The sequence below is a fragment of the Lonchura striata genome, chromosome 9, assembly GCF_050655825.1.
Source record: "Lonchura striata isolate lonStrDom1 chromosome 9, ASM5065582v1, whole genome shotgun sequence".
NCBI lineage: Eukaryota > Metazoa > Chordata > Aves > Passeriformes > Estrildidae > Lonchura > Lonchura striata.
Genome location: NC_140711.1, coordinates 19,486,687 through 19,509,699, shown reverse-complemented (window position 1 = coordinate 19,509,699; position 23,013 = coordinate 19,486,687). Strand labels below are relative to the sequence as shown.

The 23,013-nt window shown below is 39.8% G+C and overlaps 2 protein-coding genes across 11 annotated transcripts in view; both read right to left on the bottom strand.

Moving 5' to 3' along the window:
* Window positions 1-1,887: 1,887 nt before the first annotated feature.
* On the bottom strand, window positions 1,888-11,928 carry LOC110473866 (uncharacterized). 3 transcript variants are annotated; one of them, XM_085587762.1, is made up of 2 exons: window positions 11,790-11,928; window positions 1,888-6,016 (listed from the first exon to the last, which is right to left on the bottom strand). In XM_085587762.1, exon 2 carries the CDS (start codon window positions 5,988-5,990, stop codon window positions 4,062-4,064), a length of 1,929 nt encoding a protein of 642 aa, XP_085443888.1. In that variant the 5' UTR covers window positions 5,991-6,016; window positions 11,790-11,928; the 3' UTR covers window positions 1,888-4,061. The 3 variants fall into 3 exon arrangements, with proteins under 3 accessions (XP_085443888.1, XP_021392464.3, XP_085443887.1); XM_021536789.4 differs by lacking the exon at window positions 11,790-11,928 and adding an exon at window positions 8,664-9,693; XM_085587761.1 differs by lacking the exon at window positions 11,790-11,928 and adding an exon at window positions 8,566-9,693 and having other exon boundaries at window positions 1,889-6,016.
* The window catches only part of ATP13A3 (ATPase 13A3), a 56,714-nt gene continuing 43,538 nt past the window's right edge, over window positions 9,838-23,013 (bottom strand). For 7 of the 8 annotated variants that reach the window (XM_021536864.3, XM_021536867.3, XM_021536865.3 and 4 more), the window contains 7 exons: window positions 22,139-22,211; window positions 21,159-21,336; window positions 20,306-20,493; window positions 19,801-19,889; window positions 19,526-19,606; window positions 15,822-15,911; window positions 9,838-14,375 (listed from right to left, as the gene is read on the bottom strand). In XM_021536864.3, the coding sequence (XP_021392539.2) occupies window positions 14,178-14,375; window positions 15,822-15,911; window positions 19,526-19,606; window positions 19,801-19,889; window positions 20,306-20,493; window positions 21,159-21,336; window positions 22,139-22,211 (897 nt within the window). In that variant the 3' untranslated portion in view covers window positions 9,838-14,177. The remainder of the gene's footprint in view (window positions 14,376-15,821; window positions 15,912-19,525; window positions 19,607-19,800; window positions 19,890-20,305; window positions 20,494-21,158; window positions 21,337-22,138; window positions 22,212-23,013) is intronic. The other variant, XM_085587760.1, reaches the window with a different exon arrangement.

Below are 23,013 nucleotides of genomic sequence, written 5' to 3'. Positions count from 1 at the left end.
CAGCTGGAAGTCTGGCATGCCAGTCCTACAGCAGCAATTGCCCACGGGCTCAGGGCAGTGGTGGATGGCTCCAGGTGCTGCTGGAACAGAAATTCCCACCATGTAGTGACTCACCCCCCTTGGCCCAAGTAAGAGACTTTACCAGGGCTTATCCACCCACAGATACCCACAGGTGAGTATAAACCCAGATTTTGGCTATAAAAATGGAGGCATAACACCTCCCTAGTTTGTCCCTGGCTGGGACAAAGCAGGAGCTTCAGCCCTTGTCTGGTGGGAACATGCCTTGGGCTGCGTCTCCTCCCAGCTCTTCTGACATCCCTAGGAAATGCTCTGATATTATCAGGGCTGCCAAATCAGCAGCCCTAGGCAAGCTGTGCTGGTTGGAGGCCTAGCGAAGACACAGCCAATGCTCCATAACATCAGGCAGAGGCTCCCAGAGCTCCTGCCTTGCAGCCAGCAGCTGCATGCACTCCTGACCCACAGAGCACTGCTGGGGGCCTTGTCCAAGCACATCTGCCATCACCCTACTTCCCTTTGACATCAGGACAGGGAAGATTTGAGGTGCAGGCTGTGATCTTGCTGCTGTGCATTGGAGGACTGAACTGCATTTCACAGGCAGCTGCCCAAGCTCACTGCCCTCTGCAAGCAGTGACAAGGGCCCTTCTGCAGTTCCTGGTCTCATGGGGCAGAGGTGGTGGGATGGAAAGGACCAGGACACTAGGGACACAAGGAAAGGATATGTGTGCTTGTGGCTTGGAAGTGTTTGCTGCAGTGGCTGTGAAACAGGCAGAGCTGCCACTGTTTGTGGCAGCAGTTCATTCAATTCTGTGCTTTTGGGACTCTGGCTTCAAATCCCAACAAGCAAAGGAGAATGGCATTTGTAGTGACATCAAGGTAGAAACATGATGAATAGTCCCATGGCTTGGTACAGGGCAGGTCAGAGCTCCCACTGCTCCAGGATTTCCTAAACAGAGAGAAGAGGAGCAACTGCTACAGCAGCATTTGAAGGGACAGAGCGAGCTATGACTGGGCTGGCCCAGCTGGCCTGGTGGTGAGATACCCAAGCACTCCCAGCCAGGAAGCAGGTCCTTGACTTGGAGGTCTCGATAACATGCAGGGCTGTTAACCATGACTCTGCACCTCCATCAGGAGCCAAGAAAGTGGAACCAAACCCTTCAGCCACTGTATGCAGATGTGCTTTGCATTCACCTCTTCTCTAATATCAGAGACTCACTGGATCAGGGATTAGGTACCTCCAGTTTCTTACCTCCAGCCTACTGTGTTCCCTTCTAGCCTGGTGGCAAAGGCTGGGCAGTAGATGATGCAAGTGTGGGCTGCAGGGAGTGAGAAAATCCTTGCACACAAAGGAATGGTGTTTTGAGGCAGCAGTGAGGCAGGGCTGCCCAGAGAGGGTCTGGGGACCAGCCTGCTGCCTTCCTGCCTGCCACAGCTGCATCATGCTGACCTGGACAACTATCCCTTCTCCAGGAAAAACAGGAGTGGGGTATGCACGAGGATATCCTTGGATTTCCCAGGCAGGGAGTTTTACAGGAAGGGCTGAGCTCAACTGGGCAAGAAACAATGAATCAGAGGCAGCTCAAAACAGTACACCTCAGAGGAAAGTTAGTAAACCACCCCAGGCACTCATTGCTCCAGCCTTTTGTTGTCTGATGACTTCACTTCCCCGTCTGGTCTGGCTCAAGCGTGGGGAAAGCCCGATGACAGCATGTGAAGAGGAATCATCCTCTCCTAGCACTTGACTGTTCACAGCTCTGTGCCAGAGCCCCCACGTGCCAGAGCTGGAGCTCAGCTCAGCATCGGGAGCCAAGGAGCAGCGTGGGGGCCCAGCTGGCTCCCCTGCAGGGCCAGGGCAGCCAGAGGAGGGTTCAAAAGGCAGCAGCTGCTGCTGCCCTGCTGCCCTTGCGTTGGACAGCAAGGTGTCGTAGCCATGCCATGGGCACACACTGCTTTTCCTTAGAAATCAGACACTGCATCCAAGCGCCCGGAGCACACTTCCTTCACTGAGGCAACGATCACCAGCATGGTTTGTAGAACTCAAAACCAGAATTTCCTCACTAGTCCTGATTATACTGCCCTGTCTGCTGTCAGCAGACGCCTGCGTGGCACCATGCAACAGCGCTGGAGTGGCACAGCACTAAGTGGTCATTACAGCTGTCCAACCAAGAACCTAAATTTGCAACAACTCTCTCTTCCTAAACACTACATGCAACCACCCAGAACCACCACTGAGAAAGCTCACTGTTGGGTTTGTGCTTCTCTCAATTATATTGCAGCAAATATTCTTGAGCATCTGTTTATGATTCCAGTCACAGCTTGCTTTGCATCACTTGCAGTGACTTGCATTTCTGCTTCTTTAGAGATAGCTCTAACTCCCATTTAGCCAGGTTTGCTAAATTTTGTTAAACTTCACCAGCAAGACAATGACCATTTAACACTACAGAAGCACATTCTCTCTTTTCAAAGTCTGGAAGAGATATTTAGGCCCAGCAGCAGAGTACCCTGAAACAAAGCAGTCAGAGTTTATTCTCACTACCTAGAGTAACACACGGCAGGGAACCAACCATAACCAACCTGCAGGAAATTCAAGTTTTCTTCACCTCAAGTCTGTTACACATTTAAAGGCCATCCAGGAAACTCCCTAGTAGTGAGAAAGTCACTAAGGTTACAAAATGGAGTAGAGGCTCTCTGGCACAAGGAGTCAGGGATCCACACCCAGAGGTTTTTAAGCACATCAGCATTTTTAAGAGCAAACTAAGTCCCATAATATAGATAAAAGCTGATAGTTAAATCCAAGAGCTAAAGCACAGGCAGTCTGACAGCCACCAGTCTACCTATGAACTAAAATATTCACACAATTCAAAGTATTAATAAAATGTTAGTATAATGACCAAAACCCACACTACTGCCTAGTAATTGCCTTTGCATATCAACACCTGGAAGGACTGGAAGACAGGGAACAGCAGTATGTAAAGTAAAAAATAATGAGACTGAAAATGTGTCTGAACACTCCAAGTTGATGAAGCTGTGTACATTCCCCAGCCAGCTTCAAAATGGAGGTGACACTTCATGGCCCTCAGTTCAGGCAGGCTTCCTGCCCCTCAGCTGCATGCTGCTGTTTTGCCAGCCAAGCCCAGGAGAGACCATTCTTTTCTCTCCCAGCTCAGTCGAGATCAGCTCTCAAACCAATTCACCCCTGTGGAGCCCCTTCTCAGTCCTAGGCATCCACCTGGTACATTGGTTTCAATATTCCCTGCATCACACAGCCAGGAACTGGCTGTTTTTGCAGACCACTGGCCAAACTTTAAGGATGAAAGTGTTTACTTAAAATCCAGAGTTGTAGGAACTTTACAGTTTCCAGGAAATCTCCAATCAAACAATAAAATACATCAAGATTATACTTCCTAGCTCAGCATCTTTCTCTGCTGTTAGCTTCAATTGGTACCCCTTCTTCATGCCATGTCCTAGAAAGGGGCTGAGGAAGGAAAGCAAAAGTTAAGACACTTGCACCACACCATTCTGCAAACATCCCCATTGTTTAAAGGTCCTTCCCAGCATCTTCTCCCAAAACCACCATTTGTCTTTTCAGTAAGGAGACAAAAGATTGCAGGCAGTAGAGGAAATAATATTATTGAAGTGCTTTGGGTGATCTCTAAAGCACAGTTGAAGCCATGTTCCTTTGTTGTTCCTCCATTGATGGCACTCCACCTGAGCAGTGAACACTCAGCAGGCAGCAGCCTCTGGCAGGGGACAGGGCAGCACTCCAAGGAAACCCATGGCACAGGTGCAGAGGTGACCACAGTACTTCCACCTTGCCCTCTGGGTTTGTGCATTAAGTGCTGTAGCAATTTACAGTGACTAGAGCCGTTCTCAGCAAATGCTGCAAGATGCATAAAGTTAATTTTCATTATGCTATAAAGACAAGGTCCTCATGGTCTTTGCTATGAAGAGCTGTAATCCAGATCTGAATCGAGTATTAACTGCTCAAATGTTCAAAAAGCATCCAAAGCAACACTTCCAGTTCTTTATTGGGCTAGATTTCTCTATCTTCTTAATATTCTTATCAAAACTACAGGCTGAGCAGGATTATTTCTGGAGTGCAAGAGTTGCCTGGTGTTACCTATCACATACAGACTGAGCACAATGACTACAGACTGGAGTGTTAAAATCAAACAGTGAACACACAAGAATAGCTGGCAATAAGTAACTCTGGTATTAAAATAGGGTTTGGCACTGCTGTGGGCTGGAAACTCATCCCACCAGACAAGAGTAGTTAAATCTGTCCCTCTGACACTGTTGGTTCGTGCTATAATGCTGGGAGAAGCTTGGACAGGAACATCTGAGAAATGTAACCCAGGTTGTCCAACATCTTCAACATGGGAGTAGGTAAAACCTGGAGCTGCAGAAAGAATTGATGTGGGTGTGCTGGTGATTTCCATGTCAGACAGCACTGTTACAGCAGTCTCCCGAGATGATGTGAAGTGCTCTGCCACAGGAGATGTCAAAGTCTGGGAATAAGTTGAGCTGAATGTCTGATAGGTCATAGCTGTGGTTGGCAGGCACTCTGGGTCATCGATGCTTAGAGACACAAGAGAAGTATTCTGCAGTGCCACTGGGCTGTGGCACATCAGAGATGGCACATTTTTAACTATTGCTGTGCTCTTTTGCAGCCATTCTCGGAAGCCAAGAATTTGGCAATCGCATTTCCAAGGGTTGTCATCGAGGACAACTTCTTCCAGCTCAGGTAAAGCAGTAAAGAAGTCTGCAGGGAGAGACTGCAGGTTAGTACTATTCAGGTAAACTTTCTGGAGGTGCTTGAGATTATGAAAGAGGTTTCTAGGAAGAACCTCAAGCTTTGTATCAAAGAGGGAAATGTTCTGCAGTTTCTGAAGGCTCAAAAAGATTCCCTCTGGCAAAATGGAAATATTACTTGTGTGGAGAGAAAGGCCCCGCAGCTCAGTCAGGCCACTGAATACATTCCTAGGAAGAACCGTAAGCTCTGGGTTAAAACTCAGCACAAGAAGCTCTAAATTTGTCAAGTTACTGAACACAAAATCTGGTATTGTGGAGAGCTTTGTGTGATATAGCCAAAGGCTACCAAGATGCCTCATCTCCCCAAACAGCACTTCTGGAAGAGTCTTCAGTGGGTTCCTGTACAAGGTCAGTTTAGACAGGTCATGTAAGTGCAAAAAAAGGCCAGAAGGCAAAACCTGAAGTCTGTTTCTGGAGAGTGTCAGGGTTCTCAGTTTGCAAAGACAATTAAATGCATCAGGAGCAATGGAATGGATATTATTGGAATGCAGGAAAAGCTCCTGCAGCTCCTTCAGGCTATCAAATATACCAGACTCTATTGAAGACAGCCTATTAATATACAGCATCAGCCTCTCAAGCCTGGCTAATGCACTAAATATATTTCTAGGCAATGCTGCTAAGTAATTTCTTGACAAGTTCAGTACTCTGAGTTTGGTGAGGTTCTTCATCACACCACTGGGAAGTGCTGTTAGTTGGTTTTTGTTCAAATAAAGTTCCTGCAAACCAGCCAGTTTGTCAAACAGATTTTCCACAACAGATTTCAGCCTGTTACTTTCAATGATCAATTGCTGAAGCTGCACCATGTCATCAAATGCTTCTGGGGGAAGTTCAACCAGCTTATTATCTAGCAGTTTGAGAACTTTTAGCCTTCCCAAGCCTTTAAAAGCCATTGGTGAAACCAGAGCGATGTTGTTTGAAGACAGGATGAGATGCTGCAGTTCTGCCATCCTAGCAAAAACATCCTGTAAGTATGATATGTTAGCATTTGTTATGTGAATTTCTGTCATGTTGCAAGGCAGATTTAATAATTCCAGGTCTTTTATGTGGGGGCCAGAGCAATAAATTGCATTTTTTGAAGAGCAGTCACACTTCTCAGGACAAATAGATGCATCCAACTGGAAGAAAAGCTTGATCATCACTGACAAACGGAACACCAACATCCTTGTTGAAGTGCCAGAAACATTAGCTGTTACAAGAGATAAGAGAGAATCAGGATTTGATCATAGGTAACTTAGCAGCTCACAAAGATGTGTGATTGTATCATAAACCTGCAAATGTGTACAACATTTCCTTTGCCTTGAAAGCAAACTTCAAAATCTTTTATTGTCGACTATTTCTGACATGCTCAGCTTACACGGAGAAGTACAGGTAAATTAACTTTTGTAAATCAAGTATTCCTTGTCTATCTGTACCAATTAACTATAATAAAAGCAGACAAAAATCAGGATGAAACCCTTAAGTAGTCAAAAGACATGCATTTATTTGAACAGAAAAGCATTACAGAATCTCAGAAAGGTTTGGGTCAGAAGGGACCTTAAGGATCATCTCTTTCCATCTGACAGGGACATCTTCCACTAGACAAGGTTTAGTATATTATACTAAATTACATGCCAAAAATATTCTCAAAAATTATCAAAAGGTCCTGCACTCACTGTGTTTTTCCATTGTAAGTTATCTGAGGTTTAAAAATAAAGTTTAGCCTGCAAAAATAGACAATGGAGGTAAAAAGGTTGCCCTGTACTTTAAGTGGTGAAAAGCAAAACAGCACCGTCCAATTAAATCCTGTCTCAGCATTTTCAAGTGATGGCTTCTTGGAACAACCCAGGAACACACAAGAAGGAACAGGCTATTTCTGACACAGCCTGAAATAACACAGAAGACCCCATATGGCACAGGACAGTAGTGAGCCTCTGATAACCAACAAGCCTCATTTCAACAGCTTAACACAATGACAAGCTATCAGCAGTGGTATCAGAAGTACAATGAAATGAGAGGAAAGACGTGCACAAAATTAGATGGGAAGTTGTAGCAATAAAGGTACATCTGCATGAAACACACAACAAAGTTGGAAAGCTGCATACATTCCCAAACAAACAGGAAAGCAATCATTGTAGGTATAAATAATATTTAAAAGAGCAAAGCAAACAGAAACCCACAGTCTAGAAATATTTCCTCAATGAAATCAACAAGCCCAAGTGTATCAGAACCTGGATGTCAAGCACTGGCTGAACAGCAGAATAAGCAGCAGCTGGGACCACTGGAATAGATACACAACTTCCACAGATGTAACTGGGATAGCTGACACAATGTCAGTCCTCTGCACTAGGAACATGGGGGGAGAGGAAGGCTCCATCCCCAGATTCTCTTTTTCAGGGGCAAGAATGAAGCTCTCCCATACCAATCCCATAGACAGACTTGGGTACAACCTCCTTCACTTCAAGAGAAGTCAGGAAGAACAGGAGAACTTCTCAGGTACCTGAACTGCTGACATACCACAATGGACCCAAAACAGCTGCATGTCCAAACTAGCTACTACATAAAAAAAAAAAAAAAAAAAAAAAAAAGAGAGAGAGAGAGAGCAAAAGGGAGTTATTTAAAAAATAAAAATTATTCAGCTTCAGCAGAGTACTGAAGTCTGGTAAAATCTCTAATTCTCCCTCAAGAAGGGAAGGACACAGCATTTAGGGTTCTCAATGACCAGCAACATGGTGCCACAAAGCAAGATTTCAGTGGGTTTTTCACAACTCATTGAATGAGACAGAGGCATCACCAAAAAATAGCAAGAGATTTCACTCCTCCTAAGTCTTTCACATGTCAAACAAGAACCTTTCAGAGAATCTCACCCTCCTAGTAATCCTCCCTACCCCAAAACTCTCTGTCATAAGCCAGTGATGCTTTAACCTCAATAAATTTCTAACTCAGCCTGTCCCTGATTCTACCTATCCCAAGCAGAACCCTCCATCCAGAAACACATTAAAAAATTTCTTTCAAGCCCTGACTGACATCTTAACCTACACCAACAACTCAAGACCACAGAACTACAGGATGTAGTTAGACGAGAGAAGCAAGGATCTAGAGAACCAAATGGATAGAAAACCCCCCCATTTGTTATGCTAGAAACTGCAAATGCAGGTCCCTTGGAAGGTGTGACTACAGGCCACTCTGTAAAATCAGAAACAGACTAACACTAGCCTGTAGGTTTGTGATGACTGCTTTCCTGGTCTTTTAGCAAAAGATAAGAGAGTATACAAGAAGACAATGAGATGCTCAGAAATGCTAGAAAGCACTAGTTTTGACAAACAAACAGCAAAATGGTAGAAATTCTTTGCAAGATATTAAGGTTTTAAGTGCTGCCACAAGAACTGGACAAGCCTACCAGTCTCCAACATCTAGAGCTGCTAACAGTCTTTTCTGAAAAAACATTTAAAGATTTTAACAGTACAGATTACAGTAATACCCACAATAAAGATCATAATTATATGTTCCCATGCATTAAAATTCTCTCAAACCCTCCTGTGACACCTGGCATTCCAAAAAAGCCTGGCTGGTCATATACCAAGGTCTGGTCTACAGCCTCGTTCCCTTTCAGCCCCCTCTCCCGCAGTAATATTTCTCAAGACTACAAAAGGATGCCAGAAGCATTAATACATTAATTCTGTTATTGTCTCAGAAGTCTCAAATCAGTTTTGAACATACAGAACACTGAGCACATGTATTGCTTATAGTGGTGCTTACCTCTTTTAGTGTCTTGCAAGTTCCTAAACTCATACAAGCATGAAAAGGGAATTTTGAGCTGTACCTTAGAAACTTATCTGCTTTTTAAAGGAACTTACTAGGAGCAGAGCAGGCAATCAGGCTTCACCATGACACTGCACTTTAAATGGGAAGTAAAACAGCAAAACGCATCCTCTAGATAACACTGTCACCCGTGTTTGCCCAGTTACTGAGCCAGGCCAAAGGCCAAACAATATTTAAAGCTTCTGAGCAGATTTTTGCCTACAATTGTTCAAGCAACCAACTTCCACAGGTTGTATGTAACTCCAAAAGTAGGGCTTGAAGCCACTCAGGTAACAGGAGAAAGTTTTAAGTCACACACCTGACAGCAGAAAACCCACTTGCAGGTTCTTTGGCAGTGATATTGGCGTATGTGTTTCAGCCAACCCAAAGCAAATCTGAGTGAAGTCCGAAATCTACATTTCAATGTGAGATGTGATCAGAAAGGTCAAATTTGTCACTGGTCTGCTAAATAGAGTTTGAAGGAATGGAAACATCCACTTTAAACCAAGTGCTCCTACATTCATAAAGCTGCTCTGACTTTTAATTTCTTGCAGGATTGGAGTCAAAGCAATTTCAGTAAGGAATGAAGGGGCTTTTTACTTAATGCTTTGGCTAAGCATTCCAAGGTTGACATATTTAGTTTCTGTTTTGCCTCAAAGTCCTCTGGAGTGGCAGGCCAGTAAAACCTAAAACCTGTAAGATTCTGAAAGAGAAAAGCTAAGTTGTAAAAATAGAAGCTTGAAATTGAAAGATTACGTTTTTGTTAAGTAAAAAGGTATTTTAAGTATCCTGTCTTCAAATGTAAAATAATATGCTCTGCCAATGACTGTTTCAACAGAAGGTGAGCCCAGGACAGAAAAGGTGTCTTCATTTCCTCATGATTTTTCTGAAGATGACTGTGACAATGGTGACAGCTCAGATCATGCCTCCCACATGTCCAAAGAGAAGGAACATCTGAATAACCAAAGGTGGAAACAAGCTGCTATCACTTGTACAAGGCTTTAGAATGGCTCTCATAAGCCACCAGGAAGAGCTGCTCAGCGTGATCCCCTGCAGAACACTAACACAGCAGGCACCCTCCCCACCCCCATCTGCAGAAACACAGAGGCACTGAACAACATATCCATGACATCAGAGGGAGTAAGTCTGTGTTCTTCAACAAGATTTGCACCTAATTCTATAAAGAATAATTAAAACAATTCCATGAAACTAATGAGAAGAGTTAAAATATCCGTTCATTTTAATTTTATTTTCAAAGAGCTTCAGTCACAAAAATGATTTACAGGTTTATTTACAATTCTATTGTACAGTTATTTATGTATGCCTTTTGACAACAGGGTACCATTCTAGAGCAGCAATACATATTTTAAATACAAAGATGTAGTATCATTTCAGATTTAAAAATAAAAGGAAGCTGAGCTTCTAGAGAGTGCTGTAATGATGAACATTTTAATCTGTGTTAGGCTTGAGGAATTAATGACAAACTGAGTAGTTTCTGGTTCACATAATTATTAAACAAGCTGCAGTTTGTTGAAAATAGTTTTAAAAACCTGAAGCTTTGCTGTATATAAAATCAACATATTCAAGACTCTAAAAATTGTCAAAAACCCACAGCTTTCCCTTAGACATACAAAACCCTAAGTTTACAGTTCAGAATTTCATGGGAGAAATCCTAGGACTTGAGCTCTCTCATTTTGTGATGACCAACATAAGCATTAAAAATTTGCAGCATAAAAAGGACTCCACATCTGCTTAGTATTATACTGCATATACACATATACAGTACAGGATTATTTACCCAATTTGGGATGACTGTTCAGCACAACCTTCATGAAGAAAGAAGAAAATAAATAGAATTAAAAATCCAACAACTGTTTAAAAAGTGCAAGAGTAAGAGTTTCCAATTTAAAGTTATGATGAATACGGACAGTCAGTTCTGTGGGTTTTTTCAGCCGCTTCTATTCAAGCATAATTTGCAGCATTTTCTTTTTACAGTAGATTTAGCTCTATAGTACATGAAACTAGAGTTACTGCTAATTGAATCTGAAGGGAAAGGAAGGAAAAAAAATCTTTAAAAATAACCCTGAGGGATATACAATTTCATGATCTTGTAATTTACTTCTAAAAAGTAATATTTATTATTTAGCAACTGCTTTTCTGGATAGACCAGTCCTTTAAGTATGTGCATAAATAATATTTAAAAATCAGTAATATTTACAAATCCTAATACATCAAAATAAAATACGTACAGATTGAAGTCTGCATACACAAATAATTTAAGAATAAATCAAACTCCTCAACATAAGGCCAAAATATACAGCAGGAAGAAAATGTCTACCCAGTATCTAGTGGAGCTCACTAACTTGGTCTGTTCACCTGAATTTAGATTTCCAAGATGAACACTGAAAGAGATTTTTCACTACAAAATTAATTTCATCTTACTTCAAAACAGAAACTGAATGCGTTAGTCCAGATCTAGTTTGCTGCATTTCTGAAAACCAGAAAAACTAAACTGCTCAAAATGAGAAAAATGATAGGTGGTCAAATTCAGCTCTTGGGCAGGAAGGCATAAATCCCAATAATTGCAGAAAATGCAAAAGCTTATTTTGTGGCTGAACTTGCAATAACAAGACAGATTCTCAGAAAAGCTGATTTATTATTCTCAACTAAGCGTCAGAGCTCAAGCATGCAACCCAGGATCATTTACCAACCCTGAACTCAGACCTGGAGGAAACAAGCTCCCATTTGCAAAACACTCAAGTTTACTGTGCTCATGAGCCATTAGTCACTCAGTTAAGTGGAGACACTTGACAATTTCTGTTTTAGGAAGAGTTCCCTAAAATGTTCTCCAAAGACAAGCCCACCTTAATGAGCTGTTTTCCTCCTCACTTTATAGGTAAGTCTAATAAACTAGAATAAGACTGAAAAACTAGCTTCAGAAACCAAATAAGCCAAGAAAAATTATCAGTATCTAGGAAAGTATTAAGCAAAAGCATATAAAAGGGACAGACAAATATTTCCTTTCAGTTCTCATGAAACAGCAAATCTAAAATGGTCAGTGAAATGGAAAGAAGAAGCTTATGCGCTTAAGGATAAGTCACAGCTCCCAGGTCCAAGATGCATAGCTTCACAATATTTTTCAACTAAAATATTATTTTTGTTTAGATTTGAATACTACTTACGCAGCTAAGAATTATTCTTCATCAGTTATTCCATCCTACAAAGATTTTGTAAAATCAACATTGGCAGAAATTAGCCAACTGACTCAGGTTCACGACTAATTAATGTACCCAATGTTTGCAGACCCTTTAAAAGCCACCACTGTTGTTCAATATTTATGACCTTATGAAGCCAGGATAATAAGAACCTTGCTCTGTTGAATGAATGCTAAGAAAACCACTTCCCCCTTTCCCCCTGCTCCACTCCTCAAAAACAAACAACAACAAGAGAAATCAGGAAAAGAGTTGACAGCTGGACTGGAAGATAGTACACCCATATGCATACTATTTAGGAGGAGCAATAACTTCAACAACCAAGTTCTAGGAAAAGGTCTTCCAAACCATTTAGCACCACTTTTAAATTCCCTGTTGGCACAGTATATTCAACACTGCAGAAACCACAACATGATTGACATTAACATGGTTAATGGTTGATGATTTTGAAGGTCTTTTCCAACCTTAATGATTCTATGAGCAGCAGGGCACACTGTCCATCCTGTTTTATGGAACAGCACAAGGGAATTGGGCCTGATCTGAAAAACTGTGCTTATTAAAACAAGGCTGGAATGGAATTGTCTCCACAGGAATTTAAAAGAACAAAACAAGACAACCCAGAAAAAAAAAAAAAAAAAAAAAAAAAGACAAAGGAAAAAAAGAAAGAAAAAAAATCCCTAACATCAAAACCTCAAAATCCATCATCAGAATGTACACACTTCAAAACAATCCCAGCCAGCCAGTGAGTCTGGGGCCCTCATTCCACAACTACTCTAAAGGACCCCACTTCCTTCTCTAAAGGATCTCTACAGAATCATGACTTCTTCAGACTCCAGATCTCCTAAAGCTTGGAGGTGTCTGGACCAGTTAGTTGCCCTTGTTAAAAAATAGACTGATCAAGACTCAATATTTATCTTCTTCCCAAAGATACTAAGGAAGACTTTTCCAAACCTTTACAAAGTTTACAATGGTTTCAAGATAAGTAATTTATAGTTAAAAAAAAAAAACAACAAACCCAACAAAAAAGTTTTAAGCCTTGCAAGTCAAAGTGCTGTCTGCTTCTACTTCTTTGTAGACCTATTTTTCTAGTGGTCTTGTGTTCTGATACTGCCTCATGGCAAAATGATGTATGGCTACCCCTAGTGCTTAAGCAGCATTAGTGGTGATACAAGCTTTTATTTTTAATTTTTTTAAAATAAATAAAATCTGCATAAGCCTTATAGTTCTGCAGCAAGACAGACTTTAGCTCAATTTTCTCTTAATTTTGTTTCATACAGCTACATGTAGCACCTAAGACACTGGCAGACTCTTTGAAATGCCTGTGCTCTTAATGTGCACAAATCCCACATGTGGGCATGTGACAATACCTCCCCTCCCACATCCCTTGCAGCAGTAACTCTGGCCTTACTACTTGAAGGTATATAGGAAAATTATCTTTAGATTTACAAATAAAACATGGTCCACAAAGGGATAATCCAACCCTTCTGCTGGAAAAAGCAAGGTCTGTGGAGAAATGCATAGCTAAATGCAATAAAACATGACATAGAAGAAAGTGTTTAGATTCTCCATCCTTCTTTCTCCAAAAACTTTAGAGTGTAGCCAAATGGCTCCTCCCCTGGAGGCCACCTAAGCCTTCCCTGTGGTTAGCTAGAAGAGAAGTCAAGAATCCACATGAAAGCAATGTGCTTATTTCTTAAGGACAGAGCATATTGCTTCTACAGCATTCCCAATTCCTGCTGTGGCAGACTAAAGAATTGAACTTAGAACTCAAACATTACACCTGGAAACACTCCTTACTAATAGAGACAAACTTAGAGGTACACACACACAAACTTTAGAACCGTTCTGAGGCACAAAACTTTTCATCAGTCAAATAAAAACCAACTAAACAAACAAAATTACCCCAACCAATCAAAAAGACAAACACAAAAAAACCCCAAACCATGACAAGGTTATTATGCACCTCTAGTACAGCCATTAAACCATCACATCATAGGGTTTACATGAACACATGCCCAGATAAGCAGGTTAGAACAACTATTAAGATATTCCAGGCATATAATGTGAACCTATTTTAACTGCCCTGCAGTTTAAACCTTCAAATGCATCTCATTTAGGAACAATGAAATCTGAAAGAAGGTGGAAGGAAACACAATTTTTGTTCTGCCTAAGGTAACTTACATTTTTAAAATGTATAGCCATTAAGATGCCTGGCTCTGAATTTTGTATTCAGAGAGACAAAACAGTTGGAAATATCTGCATTAGAATTTGACATTTAGCACACTGCAGTTTCAAATAAAGCCTTAAAATTACATTCTTCTGAATACTACTAAAGAGACATGCCACCAAGATCCACTGCTACGTTACAGAGATGATTTGATATGAACCATTTTCTTGGGATGGTACTTTTGCTTCTGTTGTTGTCCTGGGTTTTGGTGGCCATTCTGGATCTACCAGCAGTTCCTGAGCTAGGTGCATATACTTGGCTTTTGGTGTCTTCTCTCTACAACCAAACAGGGAAGAAAGGAAACAGACTCCACAGCGGTCCCCAGCCTCCTGCACAAGTGAACAGATTTGAAAACTGGATTACCATAACAAAAAAGTCAGTAACAATACAGTAAAAAAAATCTATTATTTCAGTCTTCAATTTACTAGTTCATTATCACATTGGATTGAACCTGTGGTACAGAAACTCTTCTCCTGGGCCATCTCTCCTATACTATGGTAGCAATGACATCCAAAAAACATTATGAAAAAACCAAATATTTCACACTGTTGTAACATTTAAGACCACCAACAGTTTTAATTCCTATTTTATAGTCATTTCAGTAATCACAGATAGAACAGAAAACAATAAATTATTATACTGTTAGAGAATAAAAGTCTGGTCTAGAAAAAGCAAATTCCTAAATTCCCAAAACACTTTTAAAGTCATGAATTGTTAAACTGAAGGCAGCCAGTCAGACAAAAGTAACAGAATTAACTTCTTGGCTTGTGAAATCTATATAGTGCAGGTATTAATAGCTATTAAAAAAGACAAACTACTAAACTTAAGACTTCCTCCCCATGCTTCCTCTCTCAGTCTTAAATGCATGTAATTTAATTAGCTGGGGAGGAGAAACACCATTCCTTATTCTTGAGACTGAATCCCTCTCATGTCTCAGAGAGCACCTGTAGTCTGCAGGGCTGGCATTTTAATGGCAATATATTCCGTAGTTTTCATCATGCTCTAAATGTCTATCAATTGGTGAACTGAAGCAAATGTGAGCCTTGAGCACAGTTTCCATTCTTCAGTGACCACAAAACAATTTGTTCTACAACAGCCTCAAAAGGACAAATGTAAATCTGAAGTGAATATATTTAATAAAATTTAGTGCTGAGAAACAAACCACTATAATTGTAGCAAGCAAGAATGTACAATCAGCCAAAAGTAATAAGTGAACAGGCTTAAAGTAAAGCTGTTTTTTATGTGAGTCACGTAGATTCCCTTCATGCATTAACAGCAGAGGGGCAGACCACACCAAAATTCATGGTCACCTAAAAAACCTTTTAGAAGTAATAGAGTATTTTCATTTGCCATCTTGTTTTGTTTCATTTGTACATGCTGAACATTACTACTCTCAGACAAGGACCTAGAACTCTAAACCAAATTAATTTATTTTAATTGCTTCTAAGTAAATCAAGATGTTCCCAGTCCTAGCATAATAACTTGTGGCATCACAAATAAAATTTACTAATATGGAAACTAAAGATGAAGTGAGAAAAGTCTTAAAGCAATACTCTAGGTTTGCTTCACAGTTCTTGCACACACACTAAATTCTTTAATGTCAATACAGAAAAAAATATAAACCCAGAAGCCTTTACTTTTAATATTCCAATTACAGAAATCTAATTTAAGCAGACTTAAGCTAAAGATAAAGCAACAGACACTTATAGATAAGAGAGAAAACCAAATTAATCCACATGCACTCAAATTATGACAGCAAAATACTCGTCTCCAACCTGAGGCGGCTGGGGTATGGTGAGTCGAGAGTCTCCTTGTTTGTCTCGATTGAACACAACCTTCCAAAGGATCATATCAAGGAGGACATTCTGTGAGACATTACAGTGAGTGGGAAGAGTTAAAGAAACTAATGATCATTTGTTGTTAGTGTGCACATTACAAATAAAATCTGAAACAGTGTGTTAGCCAGAACTAATCCAGTGGCAAGCAACACGGAGAGTTTATGCTACTTGTCGATACTTTTGCGATAAACATTTTCATTTCTAATGTGCTCACACAAAATTTAGGGATATGAACATGTACTCTAAAATTAACAGCAAACAATGACTAAAACCGCATCCATTGATATGGGTAAAAACATAAATATACATGAGTTTCAATATTCTAAAAACCCATGCAGCACCACATGAAGACATGAGTGCTTAGAGCAGCTTCCCCATAAACCATCTTGGAGCTATGCTTTTTATATAGTCTTTTTTAAATCTGGGACATTCTCAGAAAAGTAGCAGTGGGGTGGCAAAGCTGAGCCACCAGCAAGAATGAAGAAATGTAGTATGTATAATTCCAGGTTTTTAAAAGAGGGCAGAACTTGAACAGTATGTTGAGCACATCTGGTTATTCTCATACAAATGCATGGGCAGACTCAGGAGCTTTGAGCAAATCTGACAACACAGGTGTGAACCTATACCTTCCATGACTTTGAGTCTACAGCTCTGGTCCTTGGACAGATTCCATTTCTAACATCTGACTAACTGCTGCCATTGAAAATGGGGAGCTGATTAGTCAGACTTTTGTAACGCTTATGATTTTATAAAATAACGGAATTTGATAGTGCTTTTATAAAGCATCGGCCAACAAATCTTCAGCTTGTTAGATGTTTGTTTTTGAAGCCATTCTGGTTTAAGCATGTCTATACCAGGCATCAGGGGTGAGGAGGAACAGCTGCTAGGATCTGCCTTTGTTGTGCAGTATTTTCTATCATATGGTAGAAAGAACTTAGTCTGGCACCCACATGGAAAGAGCAAAAGCTTTTCAGGGCATTTCAGAAAACAGAAAACAACCACAGTCAGAAACTACTCCTGTTGTAGAAGCAATGACAAAACTACATATGATCATAACGTGACACAAAAGTGTCACACTGGCAAGTGTGAGTAAGGAAGATCCAATTCCTCACGTATCTTGTAATTATGAGACACTTAAAGTGGCAGTTCCTGAGGGATAGCTCTCAGCAGAACAAACTCTAGGTGAAATACAGGGTACCTTGTTAAAAGATGGAAGGAGCTGCCACCAGTGTCCTCTCACAAATATTCAGAATGTGACCTGTGGCACAGGTCTGTAGTGGAAGGAGCAGAAAATCCAGCCAGGCACATAAGGATAGAAAGACAATGAGCTATACTTGAAGTGAAGGAAAGAAATACCCTGGGATTTCTACACACTGCACCCAAGGAGCTGGCACCACATGCCAAAGCTTGACAGTGTAGAGTAACACAGCTGGAATTGAGCAAATGCAGTTCAAGAGGTGGGCTCAAGGTATGGAAGGTGAAGTGTGTACTGTAAAACAAGGTTTGGGATTTGAGGATGGCTACACAACAGTTCTGTTGGGACACCTGCTTGTCTGCCATAACAAAGCATTCAACTTGCACTTACAAACTGGGAGAAACTTGGTTTAAGACAACGCATAACGGCCTACAGAATTAGTGCAAAGAAGTAGATACTTCTATTTTATTACCAAAGTACAGGCAACAAGACAAATTTGGAATGCTGTTTAGAAGAAATGTGTCAAATCACCCCTGCAGTTTTGGCAATGGAAGTTAAATGACTGAAGTGTACAAACAAGATGCTAACTCAAATCTCCACAGGAAAGAGTGGGGTGAGGTTTGAAACATTGGGTGAAAGAACACAGTCTGCAGGTAATTATATTAATTAGGTGATGTTTAGTAGAAATTCACAAGTTTTCAGGCTGATGTGACAACCAACAAAGCCCAGAAGTGGAACTTAATGAACAGGTATTTAAACCAGAGGAGAATCATTTGTCCCAGAGCCACATGCTGATACATGGTATGGCACCCTGTACAGATTCCTACTGGAGCCCTTACACATCCAGAACAGAAACAACACCGGATTCTATAAAAGTTAAAGATCACCTGCAGAACAAAGGAATTTTCAAGCAGATGGTAAATTTATTTTTCTCAGTAACCTTTATCAATGGACTGAAAATTGAAATTAAAGAAAATATTTCTGTCTAGGCTTGTTTTAATCTTATCAGAAGACAAAAAAAGCTGTAATTCTGAAGCTTCAGAAGAACTGTTTTGTTTCAGTGGTAAAGATGGCAAAATACATAAAATTTGACTTTTCAGAAATAAAAAAATGTCAAAAAACCCTAAACTATTAAGCATTCACTAATGAAAAAAAAAAAAAAAAAAAACCACACCACAAAACCGGAAGAATTCAAGGCCATAAAGGAAAAACATCACAGGAAGAGCAAGAGGACAACATAAGAAAGGCACAGGAGCTTAAATAGTGGATAAACTTGTTGACAACAACGACAAGAGGCCAAGAAAATTAGTATCTACTGACACATTTTGGGAAAAACAAGTTGTTGCCTACTACATGAAAACATAAAAACATGTTCCAATAGGCAGCAACATAAGACCGTATTTTATAAATTCTATTTGGAACAACATTTTAAGCAAAACCTTGATAATTTTGATTCAAATATCTGAAAAAACAACCTTTGTTTGAGTTAATTTTTCTAGATCACAAATAAAGGGAAAAAACATGTCAATTGGACAGAATATTAATGCTGCAGTTCTCTTTGAAGACCAAAATTATATGATCCAAGCAAGTATTATGCTGGTTACATTGACTGCAATCCCTCACATTGTAATGGAAATACTGATTAGAAGCTGTAGAAAATACTACACAGTAAAAACAGATAATTGTAGTGTGCACTAGATAATGTTGGAAGACCTTTTCATCTTGCAGGAAAAAAGTGACTCATGACTGCAACCAAAACCCAAACATATTCAGGTTGGAAATCACACGTCAGTTAACAAGGAGAAAAACTAACCACAGAAATAAATAACTGACTGTGAATCCAGACTTCTTCTGGAAGATTTATCTGTCCAGCTTTGATTCTCGGAAACAAAACAAAGAACCTGGATGAAAGGCAGGGCATGTTTCTGCACATATTAACTCTGGAATTACAGCAGAAGAGGTCAACATCCAGAGTGATTGACTTCAGACAAGCTCAGTGATGGAAAAAGCAGATTTGTGTGAACAGCTCTACTTCTGGACTTTGATGATATCAGACAGATCTGCATAACGCTGAACAATAAGCTATGTGTATGATCCAAATGAAGGAAGGGGGGCTCCCCCCAAGGATTTTAGATAGTTCTCTATGTTGTTATTCTGAAGCAGCACAGAAAATAAAAATGGAGTCTTTTAATATGAAATAGTTGAATTATTAAGTCTTTTCACTTCCTCCCAGCCCCCATCTTTTAATAAAAAAGATTTTTAAATTAAACTTTAGACACATAAAATCTTGACACCTTAAATCTCACTTACGAGGACATTTGTAGAAATACACACTTAACAAGAAAACAGCAGCCACTCATACTGGCATGCTGTGAAGAGTGACCTAAATAAAAGACAAACATGCACCATGCAAAAAGAAACACTTAAAAGAGAAGCATCTTCCTACCTCTGTCAGCACAGATACAACTGCATTTAGAACAACAATGATGACAATTCTTAGGCGCCACTCCTGTGGCACACACACAAGCTGTGGAAACAAGTTGCCAGAGGTTAGAAACACACGTGTGAAGTAAACACACATCCAAAACAGACTCAGCAGGATAAAGTCTCCCTTCCCCACCCAGTGATGTGAAGCTAAAGATCTACAGGGCTCCCACTTGCCCCAAAGGCAGCCCATCAGCTGCCTGAGGCTGACACGCTCACAGATCTGCTCACTCTCACCTCAAGAAATGCGTCGATAGGTTCAACAGGATGCAACATGATGAAAAATATGAAGACATAAAGAACTATAACAGATAAAACAAACAGAACTGTAAAAGAAGAAAAAAATATTTTAATTGGACCATCTCACAATCAAGAGTTTTAGACAGTTGTAATACGTATCATGAGTTCATTACTGCCTGTCTCCCCCTAAATCCCTTCCAGGAAAATGGGGGCAATATTACTTGTGCTTATAGCCATAGAGAGAGGGCCTGACTCCTCACAAGCTCACTTGTGGAGCTGAAATATACATACACGTGTACGTCTACAAATTAAACAACTATTAACACAAAATTCTCCACACGGTTTAGTATTTCCTTATTTCTAGCTGTGATTATGAGAGAATAACTCCACTATGATATCCTAGCAACACTATTGCTTCTGAAGTGGCACAACAGAATTGTCAACAAGTGCACAGTCACTTAGGAGTTTTATTTGGAACTGTATCTACTAAGAAAGGACTTACAATTTTTGTAGCATGGTTGTCTAAAGGGCTTTCCTTTAGAAAAGACAATTGCCACTATGAGGTACTGAAAGCTGGATATAAAAAACAAAGTTGTGTTTTCATAATTTTTAATGTAATGTTCATCATGAATAGTCTCATTCCCATGGTGTGCAGAGCTGGTGTTCCAGGCATCCAACACATTACATGCACTACAACACAAAAAAATCGAACACTGAGTTATGGAGAAGAAGCAAATAGGGTCCACTTATTTACAGAAATAATGACAGAACAAATTGCTACAGCAGTAAAAAAGCTTAAACTTGAGAACATATTACAGGTAGCAAGAAATAACTCAAAACTGTGGCAGGGAGGTAGCAATTTTTTTGAATTCAGAGCTTCAAATTCTTTTATGCCGCCAGTTAGTAAATTTTCTACATAAACTGTTTAAAAACAGTTGTAAATCATTGTAGACAGACTTCAGAGACAGGTACGGAAATACTGCAATCTAAAAAAAAATTAAAACACTTCTTCATTTTCAAAAATATGAATTTGATTTACTGTAACTCTAACAGGAAAGCAAAACTTTATAATATAAAAGAAATAGAATAAATCTGAATAATTTCCAATTTCTACCTCAGCTGTCCCAAAGCTGAAGAGTCATTAGACCAAGCCATCTGACTCTGACCCAATTTTGCTTTTCAGCCATGGGTAGCTCCCATATATTATTAGGCTTTTCACAAAAAATCAGCAGACTATTGCTAATAAGCTGCAATACAGAAGCTTTATTTTCAAAGTCTTCAAAAAAGAAGACAGCATTATTGCTATAACTTTCCAATCACTACTGTATCCTGCAGAGAGCCACTGAAACACTTACTCAGAGTCTGGTGTCCAAGGCTTGTACCAGGACTGCTGTTTGACCCAAAAGAACCCCAAGGTTTGGAAAGCAAGGCAGATGATGATCTGGGACAACACGGAACACAGAAGTGGACCTGAGATAAGACCTGATGGAGGCCTTCGTGCAACAAGCTCTGTCCAAGCAGGGTTCAGACTCACTGCAGAGAGAACAAAAAACAAATGACACATTGCATCATTACGGTTTTCAAGAGTTACCCTGTTCACATTCTGTGGGATGAATGGCTTGCTCATGACATCACTTTAAAATTCAGTCCAGAACTGCAAATGTGAAACCACTTTGAAAAGAGCACAGAGCCCTAGAACAATGCCACAGTGCCTTCTACAGGCTGGTTCCCCAGCAGCACAGCACAGCAGGGGACAGTAGCAGCCATCAGACTTAAGGAATTAGTAGTGTCTGGCCAAATTCCCTTTGTCTGGCACAAGGACTTACAGCTTGCCTCCTCACTTTTGGACTGCCATTGCTTCAATTAAGATGTTTTTATTAAATTTGAAAACTGAATTCTACTGTTAGCTAATGAATTAAATGCTAGGCTTGTATGTGAAATTGAATGTTACACTAGGCAATACTTTGAGTGTAACATTTTGTGGACAGAAGTTCAAAGTAAGAATGCAAGGAATCAAAACATTTGAGCAAGATGATATTGCAGTAACTCCTGTTTTGATTGCAAAATTGGCTTCCTGTACTGTGAAGACTTAGTTCCCCAAGATCAAGCTCACAACCTGCTTCTTGCTTGACGACATTCCACAAATTTCAGATTAATCTAATTCAGTACTCGGTGGTGGTTTGGGTTTCTGAATGCACAGATGTAATTGTCATAACATCTTCACTGTATGTCACAGTGTTTTCTTAAAACCACATGTAATTAGATATTAAAGAAAATCTGACCAAGCAAAAAGTAGTTCACAGAAGCCACAATGGTAATTCAGTTCAGTACTCACTAGTGAAGACAACCACCAAAATGATTGCCAAATCAATGAAGAGAAACTGGAAGTCTCCCAAATTGCTCAGGATCTGGAGAGAAACAACAAATGAAACATTGGTAATTTCTTCACACCACAAAAAATTTATACTGACACTTTTACAGAATTAATTATTTGAATTTCCTTCTATAAACAAGACAGTGTCGTGTCAAACTGGCCTTTTTTACCTGCTGGGGTTCTGAATACTCTACAATTCACAAAACAATTCCTGAAGTATCACAGTGTGAAACAATTTCCTTTTCAAGATGGACAAGCTATTTGTAGTTCAAATTTGTTTGTAATCAAAATTATATTATTGAATTTTACATACCAATGCAGTAACATCTTAGGCCTACAGTTCTTTAAACACCATAGCCTTACTATGTACTCATAAAGCTGTCAAAATTTCCACCTCAAAGGTCCTTTAATATTTGGCACCTTTAACTTGCTCAGAATACAAATTAAAATACAGGATTTCTATTACATGCCACTATTATAAAACCAATCATATTAACAGGAAATATTCCATTTTGCTTCCTCCCCAAATCAGTAATTCCAGTTTCTTTCAATTCTAACATAAAAGGAATGCATTGCTCTTCAAAATAAGTTAGGCTATTTCAAAATGCTGAAAGTTTTTAAATAATTGAAACCTGTATTTTTGCTTTGTATGCATGCTTATTTGGTCTTCTCACTGTAGAGACTTTTCTTTTCACAGCCACTGGTTATTGCCTTTTCTAAAAAGATATTACCATGTATTTTGTACAGTTAATATGAAAAAAAACCCCAAAATACTAGCAACACTTTCAGTCTAAACATATTTTTGAATGAATATGTTGTACTCAAAGGGACTTGCA